Source organism: Poecilia reticulata, chromosome 22, assembly GCF_904066995.2.
Source record: "Poecilia reticulata chromosome 22, P_reticulata-male-v2, whole genome shotgun sequence".
Lineage (NCBI taxonomy): Eukaryota > Metazoa > Chordata > Actinopteri > Cyprinodontiformes > Poeciliidae > Poecilia > Poecilia reticulata.
The window spans coordinates 8,489,221-8,513,812 of NC_088851.1; the positions used below are offsets into that span (position 1 = coordinate 8,489,221).

Genomic DNA, 24,592 nt, shown 5'->3' on the forward strand with positions numbered 1-24,592 from the left:
ACAAAAACAGAAGGAAATCTGGTCTCTTCATTAACAAAAAGGAGTAGTGTGAAGCCTGTTTTTCTTCCATAAACCTTTGCCCGTTTAAAAAAAAAAGTTCCTGCCTTAAAAGATCTATTCTACAAACCCATATTTTCACATTTTGTCACCTCCTTAAATGACCTTTTTTAGCCACCTCAGCATAATCTCCTGCCTTCTAAACATTATGCACTCTTTTACTCAACTGAATAAAATCCTTACTTGCATGTAAAAAAGAACCGATATCTTGAAGAAAAAAAGAAAAAAAAAAGAACAGCAAGAACTTGACATGGCTCATCAATGAGCATGAACTGAATAAAATCATATGTGCGTGTAAAAGACGACTCAATATATCTTTAAAAAGTACAGTGAGAACTTGGCGCAGTCCATCATTATTATGTCACAGGGGTGAAAATTAGGACATGCCACTTTTCAAATGCAGGGTCGAAATGATCAACCCATAATCCACGATGGCAGGTTTGCAATTTGAAGAGAAGAAAAGTTTAGATTCTGCGCCAAGCTTGAGTCAGTGAGAGAACTGCTAAAGTCCTGTGATTTTCTCTGTGCAGAAAACGCTGAATAAATTGTGTAAATGCACAATTGACATGATTTAATATGGTAGAATTGGGTTTTATCCTTCACATGTGTTTCAATCCCAGCGTCTGTCCTTCTTGATTCTCATGAACAAAAACACGGCACAATGCTGCGACGTGAATTCTAATGTTAAAAAGCATAATCGTTGGGTTATAAAGTGCAAAAACAACTCTCTGTAAAAGAAGTTTCTTTGTCTACACTTGCTTTGCTAAAACTGCAAAGAAAACACGAGTCTAATCAAAGAGTCATATCAAAACAGAGAGGAGGAGAGAGAGCGTTAGCCTGCCATGTCTGCAAAGTCCTCTCTAAGTCAGGATCCTTATCAAAAGCAAAATGCAGAGGCAGAAAAAAAAGATTTTGTTCACACATAATTACACATGCTGTCATCAAGATAATCAAAGAGTCATATCAAAAAGGAGTGGAAGGGAGCAAGCATGTATATATGTTAAGAGTGAAATTCGTTCTCTTTCTCAGAGCAGGAACAAAATTCTCTGTGGCTCAGACACTATGAAGTCATTTTGTTCTTGCAGGCCTGGAAGACAATATTCAGTGATCTTGAGGAGCACATGTCGCCATGTGAACCTCTCCACTTTCTCAGCAGATGTGAATGTGTGTTTACTGAAGACTTTTTGTAGCCTTAGCATAAATGCTAAGGCTTTGTAGGACGTATTTGAGGCTCTCCAGAGATTCTAGAGATGCAATACATGAATACATAAAATGTTTATACACACACAGCAGACTTACCTTTGGCTTGGTCATTGCAAACACCAGCTTTTCTACATTCTTCTTTCCAACGCCAGACTCCCTCTGCTGGCTGGTGACCACCATGAAATCATCACGACACCCACCAAAGGTGATCACCGAATGGTAGGGGTACGTGAACAAGGTGTGCTGAAATACATTGGAAAACAAACAAACACACATAGTCAGTGGGAAAAAATAAAAATCAGCAAAACAGAAACAGAGAGCATGTTCTGGTGTCGCACGAAGCAGAGCCTGTAGTTTGTTTGGGACGCTCCCTCGACTTTTGCTTTTCTGTGGCCCAAACTGGGAAAAACAGAGACTGACACGGTTTTCACTACGTTTCTTTCTCCGCTCTCCTGAACTGACGAGCCACGCTGTGAGCCAAACCGAGGACGGAAACGGATCGACGCGGGCCGCGGAAAATTAGAGCCTGCGCTAACATTGCTTACATGTTGGGAACTGCCATCTGTCAGCATGAAGAACATCAAATCTAAAGCAGGCGGTTTTTTTTTTCCTTTGGATTTCTGCTTCTCGACACACCGCTGCCGTGTCTCCAGGGTCAAGACCAGCTCTGCGGCTCTGAGACAGCTGTGTGGCATAAATTTACCAACCAACTTCAGTTTCGGAGTGAAACAGCCTGACATGTGACTTTTTTAGAGACTTTCTTAGAGGATAAATTGTGTTTGTGTCGTTTCGTTTTTTTCCGAGCCTCCAGCTCACCATCGTGTCGTCTAGGACACAGAGTCCGTCCTCGCTGACTGCCAGCCACACCTGGCTCTGGTCAACCGGAGAAGGAGGAACAGGCTGCGGACAGAGGAAGACGTGTCATCCTCCTGAACATCTCAGAATCAAAGATCGCATCCATGGTAACATCTATTTATTTTCCATTCCACACACATACAAAAAAAAATAAAATACAAGAATGTCTCTCCCAAAAAAATTTAAACTTGTACCTTTGCACTGAAGAGCTTGGCGCCAAACAGTGGCCATTTCCGCGCTACGGTCAAATATATCCTCACACATTCGGCCGCGCTGCACCCATGAAGCATCGACCACTTGGAGGCCAGACGCTCGGTAAGATCTCTGAAGGGGAGAAAAGCAACGGAGACCCCCTAATGAGTCGGATCTGCCTCCGTTTCATTGCGCCACAAACTAAAGAAGAGATTCCAGAAAAGCTCATGGAGAGCGACGCTTGGTTCACCTCAGCTGCTCTGTGGTGCATTCCTGTTTGTAGCGTTTGGGATAGAAGCGCTCCAAGGCCTGCAGGAGAATCAGCTGAGATTTGGACTGAGGAGAGCCGGCAGGAGAGGAAACGCCTGACCGCTCGAAATCACCGTGCTCAACCTGAGGGGAAAGCCATTTTGATATTTTCAACATAAATACGTTGAAAATATCCTTCCAAAATGACTCAAATGTTGTCAAGCTGCTGGTTATAAGACAGAACATTTTCTCGGCAAAGGTAGGTTGTTCTAAGACAAAGTATTATATCATGAGGACCAAAAGTAGTGTTGGTATTTCTTTAAAAAAAAAAAAAGCATGAAAAACAGCAGAGTTTTAAATGCTGATAGTGCCGATGACTGAACATTCAGGGTCAGGATCAGGTTTACTCAAATCCCAAAGGGAAATTAACGACGCAGCAGGAACAGGGAGTTGATAAGGAGACAAATGGAGCGGAAGAAATTGAAAAATGTAGGAGAAAAGCTGGAAGAGGGAGCAAGACAGCAGGACATTGACTCCAAGCAAAAAAGCCAGAGCAAAAAAGTCACTCGCTTGAATGGCCTAGCCAAAGTTTAGACCTTAATCTAATTCAAAATCAACTGAAAACACTCAAACTCAAAAGACTTGCGGCTGTGATCGCCAAAGGAAAGCCGAGATTAAAAGCACGCCACGCTTTTTAAACATTTTCACAAATTAAAATCTGCCAACTATACATGTTTTCCCTTTTCACTTCACAATTACGCACTCCTTTTTGTCATAAAATCCCAACTTAACAGACTAAAGCTCGTAATTGTAACAAGACAAGAATGAAACAGTCGGAGGGTTATCATTATCAATAATCTCGACTCTGACAATTGAATTATCGTTTTTCCAGACCTGTGCAATGAGCGCGGCCACCTCCAGAGCCAGCTCTTTGTTCACAGGGAACAGGCCTTGCTGAACTTCGTCGTTCACCTGGTAGACCAGCAGGAGGCGCTCTCGCTCCGTCTCTCCTTTGACCTGAGATCTGAAACGCAGCCTGGGCAAGCAGGAGGGAAACGTTATGATGAAACGTGTTTTTCCTCAAACGACTCCTCACATCAATCTGCCAAATTTCATCCCCAAACTCTTAAAAAGGCATTCCGTGGCCTTGTCCGGGCACGTGCACCTTCTAAAAATAATACTAGCACTGAAGATGCGACCTTTCATCTGCGTGACAAAGTGAAGCCTGTGTTGCTGTGGCAACGTGCAGACAGAGACGTCTTGTTTTCAAAGGGAAAAGCTCTGTAAAACTGTACGTGAAAAGGGGAATTTCCTGATTGGGAAGCTTTTTTTTTTTTTTTTTTTTTTTTTTTTTTACAGAGCGCTCCATAGTGATGAAATGATTGAATTTGAAGAAAAGTGTACATGTGGACAGAACGTGCAGTTTAAACTTCTGAGCCCAGAGAGTTTAGAACGACAGTCGTCCTGCTAAAAATCCCCAAATATATATAAAAAAAAATAAAAAAAAAAATAAAAAGTTGACCTGTTTTTGTAGGTTAGCCGAACAATCCGCGTCCCTTCATTTTTCCCAGGATGCAGTTCTTTCAGAGCCTGCTCCCACTTGGAAATGACATCACAGATCTGGAGAAATGGAAAAACAGCCAGCTGTCACAACTGTGAGACTTTCATTTTTCCTTATTTAATTTCAGCCAGCAGGTGGCAGTAGCAGCTCCGGGCAGGACAAAGATCCAGACACATAAACGTCAGAATAATTATAGATTTGTGACATATTTAACATATAAATTCTTTTTAGTTATTGCATGTAAAAAATATTGACCAACATTTATTGAATTGTGGCAGTTTTCTCAATGTTGTTACTCCAAATTACACACAGCCTGTGTATCCGAAATCCACTTCCTCCAAGTCCTAAGTAAATCAGACCAAACATTTGACACCCACCAACAACTAGAAGTCCTACCTTTGCTGACGGCTGCAGGCAGTGCTCCAGGTCTTTGCCAGACGGATCGTCGGTGAAAAGGGCGAACCCCGTCAGCTGCGGCTTCCTCATGCCGATCCGCTGGTTCAGTGTGCTGAGGAACTCGTCCACCGTAGTCGAGCCGTCAAACCCGACGACCTGGGCAAACGATCAGACCTCATGTCGTACAAGATCGTCTTCTTTCAGTTTTACTCCAAAAGTGAGTGACAGCGGTGATCATCATGCAGTCAAATAAGGGAAGGGGGAATATATTTCTTTTTAATTTTTTTTAAAATTTTTTTTTTTTTATTTCTTCTCCAAAAGTTTCCTAAAGTTAGAACCCTAGTTAAAACGCAGTTACTGTTTGGATGCTATGAGAGCTGGACCGTGAGTCTGAAAGTCCTTTTAGTAGTGAATCGGTACCTGATATGTGTTGTTCATGAAATGCACTGGGATGCTGAACGGCAGCGAGTGATGGTAAGGGTTCCTCAGCAGGATGGACACAATCTCCATCCGGGAAGGTTTCGCTTCCCGTTCTCCGTTCTGTAGCGCCCTCTCCAAAGATCTCTGGCAGTATACGGCATACTTCCCCACCTCGGTCCTTTGCGTCGAGAGAACAAAAGCAATAATGTAGGAAAGAACTCAAAAGTCGGAGCCCAAAAAGGCTGGATTCTGTTACTTTGTAGAATACTGCGACGTGACGGGGTCAGCTCCCACCTGGGGTCGGTGTTGTGCTGAAGATACTGCCTGAGGTACCAGAGGAAATGCTGCTGTGGGAGGAACAGCGCCACACACAGCGACAACAGCTGCCAACACTACAGAAAGCAGAAAAAGATAATAGTAACCTTTTTTTTTACTGCTTTGTTGGCTAAATTACAAAATAGCGATTTATTCCTCCTGGGTTCATTTTTTTTTTCTGAATCATGTGCACCCGACTGACCTGGGTTAGGGAGTAGTTGTGCGGCGTCCGGCGATTGGTCTGCTTGATCAGCTGGCAGTACATTTCGTTCTGCAGCTCCGGGTGGGTCAGACACACTTGCAGAGCATTCTGGGCCAGCGACGTGTGGTAATCAACGGAAGGGGACTCGACCAGAACGTTGATGAAAAGCTGACAGGACTGCAGAGACGGAACAAAGTCACTCAGGATAACCAACAACAGAGTGACGCAAAGATGCACAAGTCATCTTGGATGCAACCCATGTGCATAAATCATAGATGGACTATTTTCTACTTAGGCACTTCTGAAAGGATTTTATTTGTGGGTATTGGATACGCCTGTGACGATGATAAATTGTGCCGGATGATAAATTGTCCCAGTGATTATTGCGATAAACGATAATGTTGTTTTCAGGTCATTTTCAAGTAGCTATTGAATTGATAGTGGCGTATTAATGCAAAGACAAATTAACTTTCTGTAAATGCCGCTTGACACTGGTACTGGGGGATATTTAAATATCTAACATAAAACACAACAACCAAAAACAATAAATAAGATGGAATTAAAAAACGTGCAAAAACAAAATCATAAGTAGAATGTATTATGATGTCTGGATACAAAATTGCCTTTGAAAAAAAAAAATCAATTATATACATTGTAACTTATCATGCAATTAACTGATTCATTTTTTACTTTGACTGGCTTAGTGTTAGAGTGAACAAGACTTTTACTTGTAAACAAAATGAAAACAATGTCAGTGGCTTATTTAGAAACTTTTAAATGAGGGAAAGAGAGGAAAAGATCTTAGGAGGGCAGCAACGCTGGATCTCAGTGAAATATGTTAAAATGCAAATAGAAACGACAAAAAGTCGGTGTGTTGATTTACCATTAAAAAAAATTCCCCAATAAGTCTTCATGGCAACAGCAAAATAAAACAGAAATGATGCTCCTCTGATGTGTTTGCACACCACTGAAAATCAGACGCTCGGACGCAGCACACACACAGGGAACTTTAATAACGGACTCCTCTTGTCTGAGGCAAAACAAAGACTCCATGTCATATTTCTCATCGGTCTCATCGGATTCATTTAAACTTCAATGGCCCGAGTTGAAAAGAGCCTCACTTGTTCCAGTTTTGACTCATTGTTTGGCATTTGGGACAGTTTTCAGGGCTGACTGCTCATAGATAGAGCCCATCATCTCTGGCTTCAACTGAGCAACTAGGAGGGGGTTGGGGGGGGTTTCACTGACAGCTCGGGGAGCGAGGGGGAGGAAGGTTTCAGAGGGTTGAAGAGGGAGAAAAAGGGACAGACAGCCCTCTAGAACATCACAGAATTTTGCTTTGATCTCGTTTTGCGTCCCCCATCCCCTTCCACATGCAGTGGTGCCGCTCTCCAAGAGCAGCACGACTCTTCTCAAAGCAGAAGAGTGGCAGCCAAACCACAGGAACAGTTGGCCTCAAACAGAGCAGATAATCAAGGCCATTATCTCCCTCGCACGCTCTCGATGAGCACGGGCCCCTCGGACGCGAGCAAACGATCTATTTTGGAAGCGGCGCACATCCAGGTCGGGACAAAACGAAAGCGATGGGGGCAGAATTGCAAAGAGGTTTTCTCTTTTCTTTTGTTAGTGGGTGGTGGCAGACAAATAAGAAACAAAAAATAAAAATAAAAAAGTTGATGAGGAGTTTGGAGACAGACCTTGAAGAGTTTGAGGGCTTCGGTCTGCAGGGCTTCAGACGGCAAAGTGGTGAGAGGCGAGCGCAGACCCTCCTTACAGAAGCTCAAGGCCTCGCTCTTCCACAGCACAGACTCTGGGAAGAGGAGCGGGTGTTTAGGCGTGAGCCAGACGAAGCAGAGACGGGAGTTTCAGAGCTGCAGCGAATTAGAAAACAGCTGGACAAAAGAAATCGCAGGCTGCTCTGTTTTGACAAACACAGTCTGCAGTGGGAACCGGAGCCAACGCAAGACATGAACCGCAACAACACATCGAGTGTCCTTGGACTTACACATCACCTTCAGTAGATTCATCAACTGTATCTGTACAAGTGCAGGGTCAAGGGTCAAGGAGAGCATGCAACACCAGGTTAAAACAGAACTATTTTCAAATAAATAAAATAAAAAATAAATTGACAATGTTTCCTAGTGTCTTGCACAGTGGTTGATATCTAAATTTAAAGGTTTTAATCATTAAAATATAATAAGAAAAAGCTCATCTTGTTCAATTGAAAAAAGATTTGACAACATATTTTGTTACCTCCTTGCTTTCATGTTTTCTTTCGCCTCCCAAACATAAAAACTCAAAACAGAGGCAAACACTGAAAGAGTCGGCTTCAGTTTCTCACCTGGGTCTCCCTCCACATCCATAAGTTTACCAATGAGTTGCTCGTACTCCGTGCCGACCTTCAGGGTCGCGCTGCTGCCGGCGGCTACATTCAGGTGATACAGCCATGTATCCTGCCGCAAAATGAAGCGCACTTGTCGACATCAAGAGAAAGAGGGGGAAAAAAAAAATAATAATAATAAAACGTTTTTGCTCTTCTACCTTCTCCTGCTTGGTGCCAATGAGCAGATAAGTCGGGCTCTGGTCTTTGGGTTGGACCACCAAGGTGCAGTGCGAGGAGAGGAAGCCGCGGTCGCCGGCCTCGTAGTCCTCGTCTGAGTCGCAGGAGCGATCGACTTCCTGCACGGACGCCTCCCTCATCTGCAGCTGGCCCAGAGGAAACTGCCGCACGACAAATTAGCACAAGTGAGCGAAACGTAAGAGGCAGTAAAATGTTTTTGCCTTACAGGTTAATTTATTTGAACAAAATCAAGTACAATTAAGAGATATCTGAACATCTCAAACCTTGTCCTCCTGGTTGCGAAAGTAGCAGAAGACTTTCCCCACCAACGAACACCAGACCAGCTTCGAGTGTCCGTGTTTGACCTTTGTGAGAAAACAAACGGCACACGTAGGTTTTTAGAAAAAAGCTTTAACGGTATGGCTGTTTGCAAAATAACTTATTCTTTTATAGATTCTAGCAGTGGGGATTAAATCGTTTGAACCCTTTAAAATTTGCCACATTAAAACCAGAGACTTTAATGTGTTTTAATTCAGTATTTCAGTATTATTGGGGGAAAAAAAGGGCAGCATCATGCTGGGGGGATGCTTTTCTTTTGCGTGAGCTAAAATGGGCGAGATTTCCCTTTTTATTTTTGCAAAGTTAAATGGGAATGTGTGACCAAAATGGATCGCAAGGGGGGGAAAAAAAGCTAATTTTCATTTCATTTTTTATTTAATTCACTCAATAAACCTGAATAGTTTATACAACAGCTAAAAGAAACCATAAACGTAAAGGAGCAGAAAGAAGTATAAACTTTCAATACCCCCCCTCCCCTCGATTCACATAAACTCAAAATTAGCTATTCAACTGTAAAGACTATGACAGACATATTTCAAATTCACAAAAAATACACATCAGCTTAATCAAGGCTTTATCGCTTCGTCATGATGAGCCTCAAACTTCTTGTAAATGCAGAAAGAGATTTAGATTCTTTTATCTCGCAGTCAAGATCAACAAAGTTCTGACTCAAGGGGGCTGAATACAAATGCAAAGCAAATATTCAGAGGAGTGCATGAATGTGAAAACTTTTCAAGGCGTTGCATGTGTGATTTTGTTTTTTTTAAAGACCCTGACATATATTTAGGGGATTTCTACAGCCAAGCTGCAGATGTTCTGGAAGTTTTGTCATCAGACAAGCAAACCCCTTTACATTCCAGGTGACGACTGCCTGCCGTCAGCTCTCATCTTCTCCTCCGCTCCTCCACATAAACAGGCCGTGCAGCTGGAGACGATAATTACACATCCCCGTCTGACGAGGGCTTCTGTCCGGACGAAGTCAGCCGTGCCTCCGTCAGAAGCGGGGTCGTCGTGGTTAACTGCCCTCGCCAGAGGTGGCTACGCCCCCTGAACCGCCGTCGTGTCACGAGACGCAGATCAAAGCCACGCTGCAGAGAGATGATGTGAGCTCCATCGTCTCGGCTTGAGGCCGTCGTTCATCTGCCACAGACCCGTCATGCACAAGTGCCTGTTTTAATGGCGGGAGGCGTGGAGGGCAACATTCCTGCAGATTCTGATCCGGCGGCCGTGTCTGAACGTGAAGCGTTTGTCTGAAGGCGGGGCCGTCTCAGTGAGGAAAACATCCCCGTCTAAGGCTACGTCATACGTTAGGTTTGTCGTGAAATCAAATTTTTCTGGACGCCAAAGTCGTCCAATGATAATATTACTGTTTTTCAAAACCATTTTCCAGTAGTGCAATGATAATGGTGGCATAATGATGCAATAAACTTTAATTTCACCCTATAAATGGAAGATATTTTAAATATCCAAAATAAAACCATAAATAAAATGGATCATGATACTTTTGTAAGCAAAATTTCCTTTAAAAAAATATTAATCATCAGAATAAAAAATATTAACCTCATTTTAATTTATCGTGCAATTATCTGATTTATTGCGACAGGCCTATCTGCCATTTTCATTGCTCAACTCAACCTGTTACTGTAGTTTATTTATTTATTTATTTGATGAATCACCTTTGTGAGCCAGCCTCTCACGGTGGGCTTTGCCCTCGTATCCACGGTAACGGGGCTGCTGGATCGGACTTTCAGGATGTTCTGCAGAACTCTGATCCATTCCTCCAGGATGTTGGGCGAGTCAGCCGTCAAACAGAAGGTCTTCTTCTCTGTGATCAGCTGATGGCGGGAAACGGAGGGATACAGAGAGAAATGAAAAAAAAAAAGTGAGAATCCAAATGGGAAACACGTTTCACATCAGGGGAGATGAGAATCAGCTTCTGAAAACATTCTAGTCTGTGACTTTTTACCTGATTCCATTCCTCTATGCGTTTCTCTGGTATGCAGCAGTAAAACTCCACTCCTGTTCCAGACTCTTTCCTCAAATTTTTCTGTTTTTTTTGGGAGTGGGGGGGTTTTCTCCTTTTTAGTTCTCTAACTCTGGATCTTTCCAGATAAGACTTTCTGCTGTTAAACACTCAGTGGAATTGGAGTCTGTGCACAAAGCATTTAAGGTAAAATGTGTTTCCACTTACTTGAAAAGTCTGTGCTCCCTCTCCACGTAGTATGCAGCAGGACGAGTTCAGCTCAATCTGACCCTGAGGTTTTCTGATTACATCACTCTAAAGAAAAAGAAAAACACAAGAGAAAAGAAAAGAATACAGAAACACACGGTAAATAAGTAGACCCAAAGGTTTGTGTTCAAAATATCCCCACAGCAGATGGGGATACTTATGCATAAGTGTGAGGCATAATTGTGATATGATGCAATAATGAATTTTTTTTGCAATTAAAAGCTTGGAAAAGTGTGAATTCAGTCCCCCTTTACTCCGATACATCAAAATAAAATGTTAGCAAACAAATGTCTGAGTGTGTAGAGAAGTTTAAAGTGGCGTTAGGACATAAAACTATTAACACACCACCCGTGATTTGCAGCTGTTATCGTATTCTACACCAAGTCAAGGCGAAACGCACCACATGCGGTTTTAGCTAAAGTTCAAAAACCATATACAGGTTTAGATTTTATTGTCACCATCCTCAGAATGATAGAAAAATCGTACAAATATCCCAGCAGTGTTTTCAGGTGTAGAAGGAAGCAAACGGGTGAGTGGGAAGGAACTCACTGGAGACTTGTAGTAGAGGATCTCCCCGTTTCTGAGGACGAACCAGCGACGCTTCCAGGCTTTCACCTGACTGCCCATTTTCAGCAGGTACCCCGACTTCTCCATCGTCTCCTGCGGAAGTGAAAATATATTTCAGCTAAGCTATCGGATCAGACTGTACTCTCCTCGCTGCTACAAAATCAAATCGAGGCCGTAAAGTATAGTGCGGCGACCATGGACTTACGGGCCCGGTACTCTCACAGGAGTAGGAGGAAGTGCGCTGGACTTTGTGCTCGGGTTCGGAGTAGTCGCTGTCCAGGGAGTACGCATCCGGCGGGATTGCGTAGTCACTCTCTGAGCTGATGGAGGACATGGACACACCTGTTGGACAACAGAGACAATCTAGAAATGCACCAAGTGAACGCGAAGGGCTTGCCCAAACTCTCCACTTTCTCCTCACCTCTCTTTACGGCACGTGGGCTCCCGGGGACGCTGCCCTTCCTCTCTGGGCTCAAGATGGAGGTTCGCAGACTGGCCAGCGAGCTGCTGTCGTCCTCCGAGCCGGAGTCGTCGTCTGGGAGAGGCACACTGCTGATCTGGGTGGCTTTCTAGGAAACGCATGTCTAAATTCAAAAGTCTTTCTCGTGCGAACAACGTCTATGTTTGAACAAAGATGGATGCTGGAAATGGCGAGTACTTTGTCTACAGTGAGACGCGTGTATAGCTCCGTACTCACCCCCTTCAGTGTGGTGTAGACTGGAACGTTGATGTTCTTGTAGATCAGCTGAGTAAAAGGCCCTGATGCGGGATACTGGGGCAGGGTAGAGCCTGAAACGTCACAGAGTTTTATCAGAGATCTGAAGAATTGCACTGCAGGTAGGGATCAGCATGAAGCCTCTGAGGACACGGCGCATTAGAGGGGAGCTCAGAACACAGAACCACCTCCTCCGGATCCAAAGAAGTCAAATGAGGAGATTCAGAGATTATGTCATTCCTTTAGGATTCCCTTGGGATCCCACAGAATGAGCTGCAGAGTGTCAGACGGACACTTTCCATAACGAGCAGACAAATGGATGGTTGCATCTGGGATTCTTGAGATGCAACAAAGAAGCAAAAGCCTTTATCTGTTTACCCGCCCTAACTGGCTGCAGCTGCATTTGTTTTTGTTTTCTCTCAGTGCCTGAGCCAAATGAATGACAGGTTGTATATTAGTATTCGGGCCTCATTCCCAACCGCAGCAAGTGTAGCATAGCGTGAAAACTAACCGTTGTGTTACTATTCTACTGTTTTCCACCGTTTCAGTTCATTTAGTTGCCATCTAGTGGATGAATCAGGTATGACACTTAAGAACATTCGTCATTGCATGATAATGCCACAAAGAGGAAACAAAAGGGTGGGAGTTGCAACTTCAGCTTTCAGTAGGTCTTTGAAAGCACCATTGGTGCAATACGTCAGGCTATTTGTGACACTTTTTCTTATGATGTCTTGCAGAAATTGTCATTAAAATTGTCACCTGATGAGATGAACTCGCCTTTAATCTGGAGACATGTCCTTCTTGAGTGGCCATTGAGAAATGGATAGATTTCTTATTACTACACTTTAAAAAAGAAAGTTTTTTGACTTCAAACGTGTAAAGAAGAAAATATCTATGAAGAGCTACAAGTCTGGACACAAATGAAAAAAAGAAAAAAAAATTGTAAAACTGATAATATATGCCCTTCAAGCCAGCATTTCAAACCTCAGTGTTTGCATCTCGACAAGAACAGAGACATCAGGACTGAAGTCACGGCCGTTATTACAACCAGACCGTGACGTTTTCCTGCTGCTGATTAAAGAGCAGCCTTTCCATCCTCTTCTCTTCCCCAGCCTCTCTTTTTTAGTTCAAGGCTGTTGGAGGAAAAAAAAAAGCATAGGGGAGGTGAAGGTTTGGAAAGCCTTGTTGAGGTGAATCAGACACCTGCACAGGTGTATGGAGCCTCAGGCCAGAGGAAGTGACATCAAAAGCAGCAATGATGGATCCCCCAATAAGCCACTCTCCCCGTCTCAGCAGCTTAAGCGTCAGTTAAATGACAAGTTTCTTCACTTCCCACAGGTAGACCCGCCGCGGCTCAAAACGGACAGGAACTACGGGGTTTCATTACTATTATAGAACGAGTGATGAATGAGACGGCGACTCTCACCTCGTCCAAGACCCCTGGCCAAAGCCCCGGCCTCCGAGACTCTCATTCCCGACTTTGCCACAGCATAGATCCGACTCTCCTGCAGGGAACGACGTAAACACAAATTTCGCTGTTACCACTCTTTAGAAACCTTTAAAAGGAGTAGCTTCTCTTCTATGAGGATTATTGACTCTGTTCTTATCCAATTGAAGACAGTTTTATGATCGAGTGAGAAATTTTTTTTTATCTGGCTCTTCCTGCTGGCTTTCAGCAATGTACTTGATTTCAATTTAAAAGCTCAGGGTGCTTTCACACCTCGTGATCCGGCGGAATCAATTGGGGATCATTATTGCAACATTTGTAACTTTTTCAGCTGGTGCGGTTCATTTTCACACGGCAATGTGTCAAACGATCCAAACCAGTTGAGCAACCTGGTCCCCTCCTGTAGCCTGTGGGGGGTGCTGCACCAAGAACCACTGAAGGAAATTACGCAAAAACCTCAGAGGAAAAAGGTGCAACTTCTTTCTTCATATAAAAAAAAAAAAAAAAAAAAAGATTTTAGCAGTTGCAGGATTTCTCATTTGTGTTTGGTAAAGGATATCGAACCATTTCTCCCTCTAGTGTTTGTTTTAGTTGTATTTACCCAGAATACCCTGCACTTCCTTGTTGCGGAGCGGTCTCCGGTCCGCTTGCCATTCACGTTTTATTTCCAACTGCAACTATCAAGTGTGACAATACGCTAAGACACAACCTGATTATGATCCAGGAGAACAAAATGGGAATAATTTTCAGCCTTAACATTTTGATCCAGAGTCCAACTCTAATTCACAACCTTCTCTATCCTCCCTATTCAACAACTGAAACAGCTGCAGGTCGTTTCGTACCCATGAGGGGAAGCGATGCAGAGGAGGAGTCGGCGGCTTGACCGCCTCCGGATCGAGCTGCTCCAGCTCCTCTGCTAGTCCCACGAAGGAGACGCCGTCCTGACACGGCTCCTCCGGCTCCGTCCCCTCCATCGCTTCGTCCATGCCATCCAGGAGCCCGTCGTCGATGTCCGTTTCCTCCACGAGCTGAGAGAACGGCGAAGCGGCAGTGCCGCTGCTCTTCAGGGTTGACGAGGCGGAGGACGACGTCATGATATCTATGTTGATGTTGAGGTGGTGCAGTCGGTCCAGGCTGGGCTGCGGCTGGCTGTAATGCTTCTTCACCAGCTGGATGCTGTCCCTGGGGGTGAGCGGAGTTCGTACTTTGGGGAGTGTCATGCTGGTGCCTGACTGATGACCGGGGAGCTGGGGACAGATGGGAAAGGGATTGTTGGTAGAGGGCGATCGGGAAAAGAGGGGGCTTCTGGGGGCTACGGTCATGGTCAACCCAGGAGAGCTTGGTCTGTGCGCCATCTCGTACGCAGAGGACGAAGATGAAGAGGACGAGGACGAGTGGAGGCACTGAGAGCGGAACTTGCTGCTGAGCTCATCGGAGGAGTTGTCCCTGTCGGGGCCCCCCGGTTTGCTCTCAGGGCCCACTGGGAGCTCTGGTCCGGTGACAGAGCTGCTGGGGCCGTCCCTGATCCAGCTCTGACCGTCGTAGGCCGTCAAGTCTCCGAGACAGAGTCCTTTGCTGACCAATTCTGGAGTCCTTTTCACATCTGCAGCAGACAAAACGGGCAGTTGTCGGTCAAAACGTAAGGCAGAAACTTTAAAAGTGCAAAGAAAATACACATAAAAAAAGGCAAATTGTAAAGTACCTTTGAAATTACCATTAGTAATACTGCTTAAATTTCAGTGTATTTAGTAGAATTTTATGTGACAAACCAACATAAAGAGTTTAGGGCTGCAGCTAACAATTATTTTAGTAAGTGATTACTTTATTGATTATTCTGACATTCAATCAAATAAAAAATTAGCCCATTTTTCATTTAACTACTTTGGCTTTTTTTATACACACACATTTTTTATACACACTATATGAATATTTAAATTATTTTTTAAAACAAGAACATAAACATTTAATTGCATAAAATGCAATGACAGCATTGCTTTAGCGAACGCCTGATCGCTGGAGCAAAGGATGAACCTGAAGCTAAAAAAAAATACTTCTAACACCAACATGTGAAAAACTCAGGTCTTTCTAATCAGTTTAACATTGACACAGTGTAGGGCTGATCTGTTGCCGATTACGTTTTGATTAACTGATATCAGGTGCTTAAAATGAGATTTTCCTTACTGAATTCGAACCAAGTTAATATATTTACAGACTAAGTTTTTTTTTTTTTAACTTCAGTGCAAAATAAGTATTTTTTTGTACAAGTTTGACATAATTACTGCTCTGTGTTGTTTTGTTTTGTCAGCAAATGGCTTTTTTTTTGTCTGTATAATCCAGTTAAGGGTTAACCGATGATTATTATACAGTAACTGATTCATCACGATTAATCCGATTAATTGTTTCAGCACTAAAAGCGGTGCGCTGTTGGGGAGCGGAAGAAAACCAACAATTTTTCTAATATTTCAACAACAACAAAAAAAATAGAAGTGTGGTGTGGATCAGTATTCAGTGTGTGTTGTTTGGTCTTCATGTTGCTGCATGTTCACTGTTGACTTCCTTAAGCAGACACTTGAATAGCAACTTGTGTTAGTCTATCATAAAAGCCCCAATAGAATCAAATAATGTCTGTGGATATAATATGGTAGAATGTTGGAAAATAATCCAAATTAAAGGCAGTCCACCTGTTGGCAGGCTCTTGATGTTAGAGGCTCCCCCACGCAGACCAGTCTGTCTCCAGCTGTCATCCTGGGCGGGCGGCGTGCCGGGGCAGCTGGGAGGAAACAGCGGGCTGCTGGGCACCAGGTGGGCATCCAACACGGGGGAGGTGGCAGGGGATCCACAGGACGCAGGCTTCTCCAAGAGAGCTGCAAAGCAAACAAAAAGCAAAGGGTATTCAAACGACTCTGACACCCCACTCCGGCTAAGACCACCAGTCAACATCAGTCTAAGAGCATAATGGACGTCCCGTCAGCGTAAACACAGACAAGAGGAGGATTAAGGGACGGCCGGGGTGCAGAGATGAAGAGATTGCTGCTCTGCTGTCTCTAACTACAGGCTTGCTAAGCGGTAGAGATTGCACAGTTCAGCAGACCGTCCACACAGCCATTCATCATAAGAAGCATGTTTTGCAGCGGTGTAAACACCAAGTGTTCAAGCACAGGCTTAGAAGCGGCTCCAGTAGCGCACCACGGTGTTTGGTCAGGTATGAGCCGTTATCGGCTGGACGGTTTGAGCGCTGCTACAGGACATGCTCACCGGAAAGAAGCCCACCGAGGGGATGAAGCAGATTATTCCACTGAATAAGAGAAATACTTTGTGTTGTAGGTGATGCTTTTTTATTATTAATTTTATTTATATATTTAAATCTAATTTGTCCCAAAAACATATGGTGTAGTGAAATCAAGTACATGTGAATGAAAGGTTTGGATGGCTCAACAACATATTCATGTTGGTGGTGCAGTTTTGTGCAGCCTGATTACAGATGAAAAGCACAAACAAGCTTGTCGAAGGCGATGCAGTCTAAACGCTGACTCAACGTGTACGCCTCAAACTGACTGGACAGTGACCAGTCAACCCGCCCAATCAAAAACAGAGATTGCTATGCTGCATTTAGAGTCCAGAGACCAGAGACAGACCAGATACGGATTATGAAACTTAGTTTTCTATTGGTTTCTGCAGCCTAATGCCACAGGATGTACGTACTGTAGAAATGGATCCCTGCTGGTTTCGTGTGTGTAAATCTCACTTGCTACAGAAACCTACCTGCAGTGAAATAGTCTGAATACTTTGCTTTTTAGATGATTGTGCCCTCATTGTTTCCTGTCTTGAATTTACTCAACAGAAATGTGCAACATGCAGCCAGGAAAGTGAGCAAGGACACCAAAACCCAGGATAGAACCCTTTATTCCTGAGGACTTTAAAATGCAACAAAATAGCCGTAATCAGTTTGAGGCGTAACGACTGTGCCAGAAATTTGCACTTGCAACTCAAGCGGATCAGAGGCGGACTTCTGTTTTATTTCTGCACAAACTGATAAGAAAGTGCTAAAATGTTTCAAATAACATACACATTTCATTTTATTATAATGGTTACAAAGCTTGTTTTTTTTTTTTTAATGTAGAACATTTTTGACCCAAATTTGTGCCCATAGGGAGGCTGAGATGTAACAATCTTTATTTGACGATGATAAGAAGGGGAGTGCAAATCAATTCAGATATTTTAGAACTGAAGAATCAGCAAAAAAAAAAAAAAAAAAAGATGTGTGAGCATCATTCATGATGAATAACAGGAAAAACATTTAACTTGTTATCAAAGTAAAGTTTATCCAGCAGGATGATTCATGATGTCTTATTCGGGGACGCTTCTACGCTTTTTTTTTAACAAGACAAAGGCGGGTGAATTCTGCAGCAGCGCTTCCATGATTCTAGAATAAAAATGTACACATTTCCTGACCCATTTTCCTGATGCAAGTTTATAATCGGCACACAAAACATGTGATTCATAATTGCGATCCAAGATGTCTTTTCCAATAGACACAGTGATGCTAATTGGAGAATGAAGAGAGACTTAATTTTCACGCGACAAAGCATTCCAGCTTGTTTTGTGAGAACTCACACTGCAGCTTGTCCTGCAGCAGCACAATCTGCTCCGTCTGCTTCACATTTGCGAGTTTCAGCTGCTGGTTCTCCAGCTCCATCTGCAGAAGAGCACAAGTAAACGGGGTTTGCACCATAAAAGGTAAGGCAAAGTACTCGGTTCTATCCGTGTTCGCCGGCTACTGTGTACTTAACAAGCCGTCTCTGTTTAGCGGATTCATCTGAACATGCCCGATCTTACCTCTCTGAGCTTAAACGTGACCCAGTCTTTAATCTTGGCAGCCTTCTCTTCGATAATTTTTGCCTCCTGGGCTCTGACTAACATCTGTAATGCAGAAAATAGGATTTGCGGGCTTCGACTTACACTTCAGGCATATAAATAGACGTTTCCCGTCTTTATCTGAAGCTTTGGCCCCGTACCTGTTGTTCCAGCTGGACCTCTAATCTCTTGATTACAGCATCCTTCTCCTGGAGCTGATTGGTCAGGTCCTGATACTTTTTGTAAAGCGAGTTCTCCGAGTCGCCGGTTTGCACGTTTGCAGACTTCAGCTTCTCTTCCAGGACCTGGATCTGAAATGCAGAATTAAATGTGCATTTAAACAATGTCAGCTCGAATCAATGCGATCCTTTTTAGTTTTCGCCGACTGCTAACGAGGCAAAGATAAAAAAAATAAAAAAAAGAGCATGCCATTTGCCAGGTCTGCTCAGAAAAGCCTTTTAAAGCCCTGAGGTAGTTTTTGGGGTTGAAAAGACATGGTGTCCTTAAATTACTACCTACAGAGAACACCTGGAGCAGGCAGAAATGATGGAAAATTCACGATTAAAGCAGACAGCATGAGAGCAGAGGAAACGTACAAAGAAAAAAAGAATTACAAACGCTTTATTAGTTGTGGTAAGGCAAGCTAGGATAGTTCATAATTAGGTTCAAATGTGAGGTCGCCCACAAGTTTTACACTGGATTCATTATGTGTATTTCAGCACTTTATGGGTACTCGCTTTGATTTGTTTTAACATATACCCAGCTCAGCCCTTCTGTGTTTAGCTGCGTCTCTTTCCTGCATAAAGCCACTGAAGGAGCTACTGTTACCCACAAGTTGACGTACTCTTTGCTTTTCTTTCCCAAATAAAATATGGCTGGCTCAGTGTGTTTGGGTTTGTTCGTGTCTTTTTTCCTGGACAATGCCACTGACACAGTTGTTGCTGATATAACATTTCTTTCTAATTCAAATCACTTCTGTGTTTAGAAGTGTCTTGACCTTTGTGTACTCAAAAATACATTTCCCAAATGTGTTTTTAACCATGTCTCTTTTCCAGAGGAAAAGTAGTTAGCTACAGTCAGTATTAGCTTTGTGACTCTACTTGTTTCCAATAAAAAAAACATCCCTCTGTTTGGCTGCGTTTCATCAGAAGACAGACCTATAAAAAAAGTAATGTGTATTAAGGTAGGTTCTTAATACATAAACTTGTGAAAACTGTATGGACCATTATAGAATTTGAAATGAGGAAGAGGCAAAAAAAAACAAAACAAAAAACATATTTTCTCAACTGGTTTTGTACTTTGTTCTCAGCAACTCTAAACTACTTCATAGATTAATTACATTGATGCGCTGAAACAAACTGACAATGTTGAATTTTTTTAATAAATAATAAATAAATTATAAATAATTACAACTGTTGTCCTGAAGTTTCATTCAGTAAATATGCCACTGTTAATGCAAAGGTGCCAAAAAAGTTGCATGAAAAGTCCATTAAAAGTGTAAACTTTGCATTATTCAATAAATAATGGCACTTTTAAAGCAAAATTCAATTAAAAGGTGTTACGTCGTGTTTATGGACAGTGTCGTGTCATAAACCGGTAATACTCGTATTCATTTGATTTCTATGATCAAAATAAATAATATTTTAGTCGTTACCTGTTTTTCAGCTTTCTCAGCCCTCTGGTCGGCTTCTGACACCCTGTGCTCCAGCTCCTGCATCTGAAATAGAGAGAAAAATGTTAAAATATATTTCAACACATCAACCGTTTCTGTCGGAGGGAAGAAGTCGGTACTAAGTGCGGTGAAACGCCAAGTATAGCTTCTTCAATAAGAAAATGACTTACAACACCAAAACAGGAACTAGCATAAGAACGTAAGCTGACCTCATGTTTAAAAAATGGATGCAGGCTATAATGTTGACAAAAAAAAAAGACTAATAGCTGGAAACGTTCTGCAATCTAAAAAACACCTGGTGGAACATTTAGCAACTTAGCTAATTAGTTGAAATGGCAACAGGCCAGAAACCCACTGACTCATCTCTGGGACCTCGGGCAGCACTGCATTAAAACCAGACACGAGTCTCAGCATTCGCTCAATAACGCATAACAATGCAAGCTTGAGATAAAAACCCTCTTCATCGCCAGTTTTTATGTGGAGAACATCATCTCTCCCACTATAAATGTAGGTAACAGCAGTGTGGTTGCGCGCGCACTGTCATCACGACAGTTCACACATCTGCAAGCACCTCGTCGCGCACTCCCTTGAAAGCCTGGACGTCCTTTTTCTTTCAATGACCCAGTTTAAAGGAGAACAGACACGTTAATGGATTCTTTCTGGTTGAGAGAAACGTGTGAACTCCCCTTAGACGCTGTGTTTTCTCCATCCATCCTGTTTACTCCTCATTGTCTCCATAAAGGCCAGCATGTAAACACTTCTCTTCAGCCAGATTAAAGTCTGACAAACAGCCAGAGGATCGGGGGTGAAGACCGACCGTCGGTTATTGGTGGGATGACTCCTCTGGCTAAGGTCAGCAGGGGCAAAAGGCTTCGTCGACAGAGAGAAGCAAACTGAACGCAACTCGCATTTGAAAGCTACAGATCTTCATAAAAAGCAAATACAAGAGGTGAATTTAAGGCCCCTCTAAGGTTCCATACTTCATATGAGAAAAGAACAAGAAATAAAAATGGAGGCAACATCCTGCTAGACGCTGGATAACGGACGTTGGGCTAACCAGTGAGAAGAATTTCATGCAAGATTCGGCAATTCAAACATCTTAAAGACACATTACAGTTAATTAACTACCCTAAAATGTACTTTATCTCTCAAAATTAGTAAAAAGCATGCGTTTATTTTTTGCCTTGGGGCGTAACTAATCTCCACATACAACCTCGTTACACTGGCCTTTTCCGTCTCCACTTCTATAATACGACATCGTCTAATTCTGTGGTAATTCAGCCATACGTGACGAAACCAGAGAACAACATGACAGAGGACATGTAACTGAACCAACATATGGGAAAGTTACATGTGGTCTTTATGTTGCAGGACACAAGAGGGTTGTAAACGGTGGTCACTGTTGCGCACAAACAAGCTCGTTCACAACATTTTTGGCGAACTTTGAAACTTTATTATACAGTAAATATAGCGGAGAGAGAAGGCTTGTAAATGGCCTCAGACCAGGAATTGAATTTCTTTCATTCACATTAGAAGCTACTTTGACAACAGATTAATGTATTTTTTGTTTTATTATTATTCATTTGAATTTTAAGATCTAAATGTAAGAGCCATCACTGCTTGTGTAAAAATGGTGATGGTTCACAATTCCTCTGAAGGTTTTACCAAGTTAGAAGATATAAATATACAAAGATGCCACAGCTGTTTAAGCTTTCAGCTAGGAATGAATCCAGAGCCATATGTACATCTAAGGGATCCGACCACTTCCTAAAACATTTAGACATCCTACGAAACGCCTACAAAGACAACAGTTTAGATTATTATTTTTTTGAACAAGTATATAAAAAAAGGACAAGATAAATAAGTGTTCTTACACACTGCAGTAAACCTTGTGACTTTTCGGCACAATCCATTCCTGACCGACACTAATTGTCAAGCAACACTGTGAAGATCAAACCATGTGAGGCTAAGTGATTAATGTAATTTGTCCTAAATTGAATTGAATTCAAATGGTCAGCTGGCGCAGGTTAGACTCGCTACTGCTGCGCTGCATCTGAGACGAGACTTCGGAGAAAGTCTTTCAAATCGTTTCCAGCTACGCATTTGGGACTTGTAGCAGAAATATTAGAGCAGAACATCTTGTATAGTAAACAGTGCCTGCTTCTACAATGTCCACTGATCTCTTTGGTTCCTTACTCTTTGCAAGTGTTTGCTTGTAAATTAGTTTCTCTCACTGGTAAACAACCATAGAGTACCCTGCATCATTTTTGACCCGTCTGCTTCCTCTGCAAATACAACCATATATATGTATTGTAACAACCCTCTTCTTTGTGAAGTTGTTATTGAGGGAAGAAAACTCAAAAGGTAGCAATTTTTTGTAATAGTGAGTTCTTTTAAAATGCCGTCACTGGAACATCAAAAGCCTTCAGAAACCGTCACATTTTGGTATTTTCATCCAAAAAAAATAATTATTTCCTGTACAGACCTTTCTAATTAGGACTTGTTAAAATCCACGAGTCAAACGGGGCTTCTTCCTCTCTTCCTTATTTCGTCTGACTCACTGTCCGCTGCTGGAGATAAATCCTATGTCAAAGGCAAACTGCATCAACTTTTTCTTTTTACTCATGTTTTTCCATTCCTAAGTGGGTCAATGAATAAAACACTCCTAACTTGGCGAGCGGCGAGATGAGGAGCATGAAGCGGTATTTCCAAACAGCAGTGAGATGACAGCATAGTAGTCCCACGTTCCACACTAATCCACACACACAGCGATGCGGGACTTCACTGTAAACCTTCCATGTGATTGTGCTTCATTACGCATGTAAGTTATTGCAGTAAGGAGCAACAGAAACTCCTAAAAATTAGGTATCATCACGTAAAAAAAACAAAACAAATAAACTGTGGAATAATCAGGAAGAGAACTAAGGCATGAAGAGCAGTACGTTTGTGACTGTCTGAAATGACCACATATAAAACGGAGTGCCTTGACGCCGAGCAAGAGAGCGTCATTTTCATTTACAAACATTTAAATCTAAATCAGAGAGCTGCAAAAACACTAAATTAGAACCTGACACTTTTGCCTGTGGTGTTTTGTGAGTAAAGAAGAAGGTGGTGTTTTAGGCCAAATTGCTCTTAATTATAATTCAGCAAAATAAGAAGCTGTCCTGGCTGGGAAAACAAACGTCAAAGCATGGAGAAAAAAGAAAAAAGGGGGGTGGGAGGGGTGGCTTCGATAAATGCCACTGACAGAGTTTTACTGCCGAAGCCTCTTTCTTTAGGAATATTACGTCATATTTGGGAATTGGGTTTTTAATTGTTATGGAAACATTCATTTGGACTCATCAATGTTGTATTTCATCTTTTCTTTTTTTTTTTTTTTTAATAATCCGTTTTCATTACTCATTGTAAAATGAGACCCCATCCTGGTCTCGCCACAGTTCCGCTCCCAATCAACTTCATCTGCACAGAACTAAGATGTAACCTTCTCCACATTTCCCCAATCGGGGTGGGGGGACAATTTGCAATGATAATCAGCAGACGGAGGTTGCCAGGTTAGGGGAAAAACCCCTTTCGAACCATGAGTGTACTCCTCCCTGAATATTTCAGCGATGTTTCATACTCCACCGTTTTCACTTTTCAAATGGGCTTCTGTACAGCATGAGATCTCACAGGGGAAGTGGAAGGACACAGCATGGAGCTGTCTTCCACTTATCGACCACACGGTTGTGTTTGGACTCCAAACATCCTGCCGGCAGACCGAATGTGACACTCTGCTCTGCCACGGAGTTCGACGACGACACAGAGGGTGAAACCACTACGACAAAAGCAATCTGAAGCCGTTGAGTTGGACGACACAAATACTTCTCCAAAGTCAAAACGGTGGAAAAGTTGAGGCGTGACTCATCCTTTGCGTCTTTTAAGGGGCACCAATTTATATCCTGATGATTGCTTTCCAAAAAGGTCAGCGAATCAGTTTTAATCGACAAAATTTTACAAGCATTTGGTCGGCTGCTGTTTCCACCAGCTGAAGAGGGTGAGGAATTACCAGAACGAAATGAGCTTGAACATTCCTTTTAGCTGAAAGTTTAACCTACTCTTGATGACACACCATGACTGGACCAAGTGTTTACCAAAAGCGATGGGTAATCTCGTGTATTTACGCTCACAAATAAACAGTCATCAGCACCTGGAGTTCAAACCCATCCATGTGCTCTAATTGTTTCCTCATGCACGTAAATATGTAAATACACCATCGTACCGCCCTCTAGTCGTCGCAGACTATAAACAGAGCTTTTCCACAACAAAAATCCGCCGATGAGAAGCAGATGCATGAAAAGTATTCACACATTATGCAGAAATTCTGCACTGGGAATTTCTTTGAACGTGAGGAAAACTGGTGGACACTAAACAATATATATGTTTTATTAGTTTCCAATTACTCTGTGTTCAAGTTTCTATTGGAAAGTCAGCTCATTTTACGCTTTGCAAGTTTAAAGTACCTCAGTAATTATTTAATAATTTCAGTCTGACTGATTCAGGAAGATGTACTTTGTTTCACATGTAGGGTTGAAACTTGTGAATGAAGCTGACCTTTACTAGGCTGTGAAATTATTCACACACATCCAAAGCACACAAATTGTTATATATATATAAAGAGGCATCCTTTATTTTAATCTTGTCACAATATGTATTTCATCATTTTACACAGGTAATTTAAATCCCTATATTTTGCTAATTAGAGCCAACAGCTGAATTCAT

General features: G+C 42.5%; 1 protein-coding gene across 1 annotated transcript in view; it reads right to left on the bottom strand.

The window, feature by feature from the left end:
- plekhh1 (pleckstrin homology domain containing, family H (with MyTH4 domain) member 1) overlaps positions 1–24,592 on the bottom strand; it is a 34,127-nt gene that overhangs the window by 2,252 nt on the left and 7,283 nt on the right. Inside the window, exons 3-29 of the mRNA XM_008399145.3 lie at positions 19,817–19,879; positions 18,324–18,473; positions 18,145–18,228; positions 17,923–18,004; positions 15,990–16,172; positions 14,151–14,911; positions 13,288–13,366; positions 11,844–11,935; positions 11,568–11,715; positions 11,352–11,488; positions 11,129–11,239; positions 10,541–10,627; positions 10,026–10,184; positions 8,295–8,375; positions 7,992–8,171; positions 7,792–7,903; positions 7,148–7,260; positions 5,451–5,627; positions 5,228–5,325; positions 4,934–5,111; positions 4,514–4,669; positions 4,079–4,176; positions 3,451–3,592; positions 2,558–2,700; positions 2,310–2,439; positions 2,077–2,160; positions 1,357–1,503 (exon numbers count right to left, since the gene is read on the bottom strand). Coding sequence (XP_008397367.1) covers positions 1,357–1,503; positions 2,077–2,160; positions 2,310–2,439; positions 2,558–2,700; positions 3,451–3,592; positions 4,079–4,176; positions 4,514–4,669; positions 4,934–5,111; positions 5,228–5,325; positions 5,451–5,627; positions 7,148–7,260; positions 7,792–7,903; positions 7,992–8,171; positions 8,295–8,375; positions 10,026–10,184; positions 10,541–10,627; positions 11,129–11,239; positions 11,352–11,488; positions 11,568–11,715; positions 11,844–11,935; positions 13,288–13,366; positions 14,151–14,911; positions 15,990–16,172; positions 17,923–18,004; positions 18,145–18,228; positions 18,324–18,473; positions 19,817–19,879 — 3,975 coding nt within the window. The remainder of the gene's footprint in view (positions 1–1,356; positions 1,504–2,076; positions 2,161–2,309; positions 2,440–2,557; positions 2,701–3,450; positions 3,593–4,078; positions 4,177–4,513; positions 4,670–4,933; positions 5,112–5,227; positions 5,326–5,450; positions 5,628–7,147; positions 7,261–7,791; positions 7,904–7,991; positions 8,172–8,294; positions 8,376–10,025; positions 10,185–10,540; positions 10,628–11,128; positions 11,240–11,351; positions 11,489–11,567; positions 11,716–11,843; positions 11,936–13,287; positions 13,367–14,150; positions 14,912–15,989; positions 16,173–17,922; positions 18,005–18,144; positions 18,229–18,323; positions 18,474–19,816; positions 19,880–24,592) is intronic.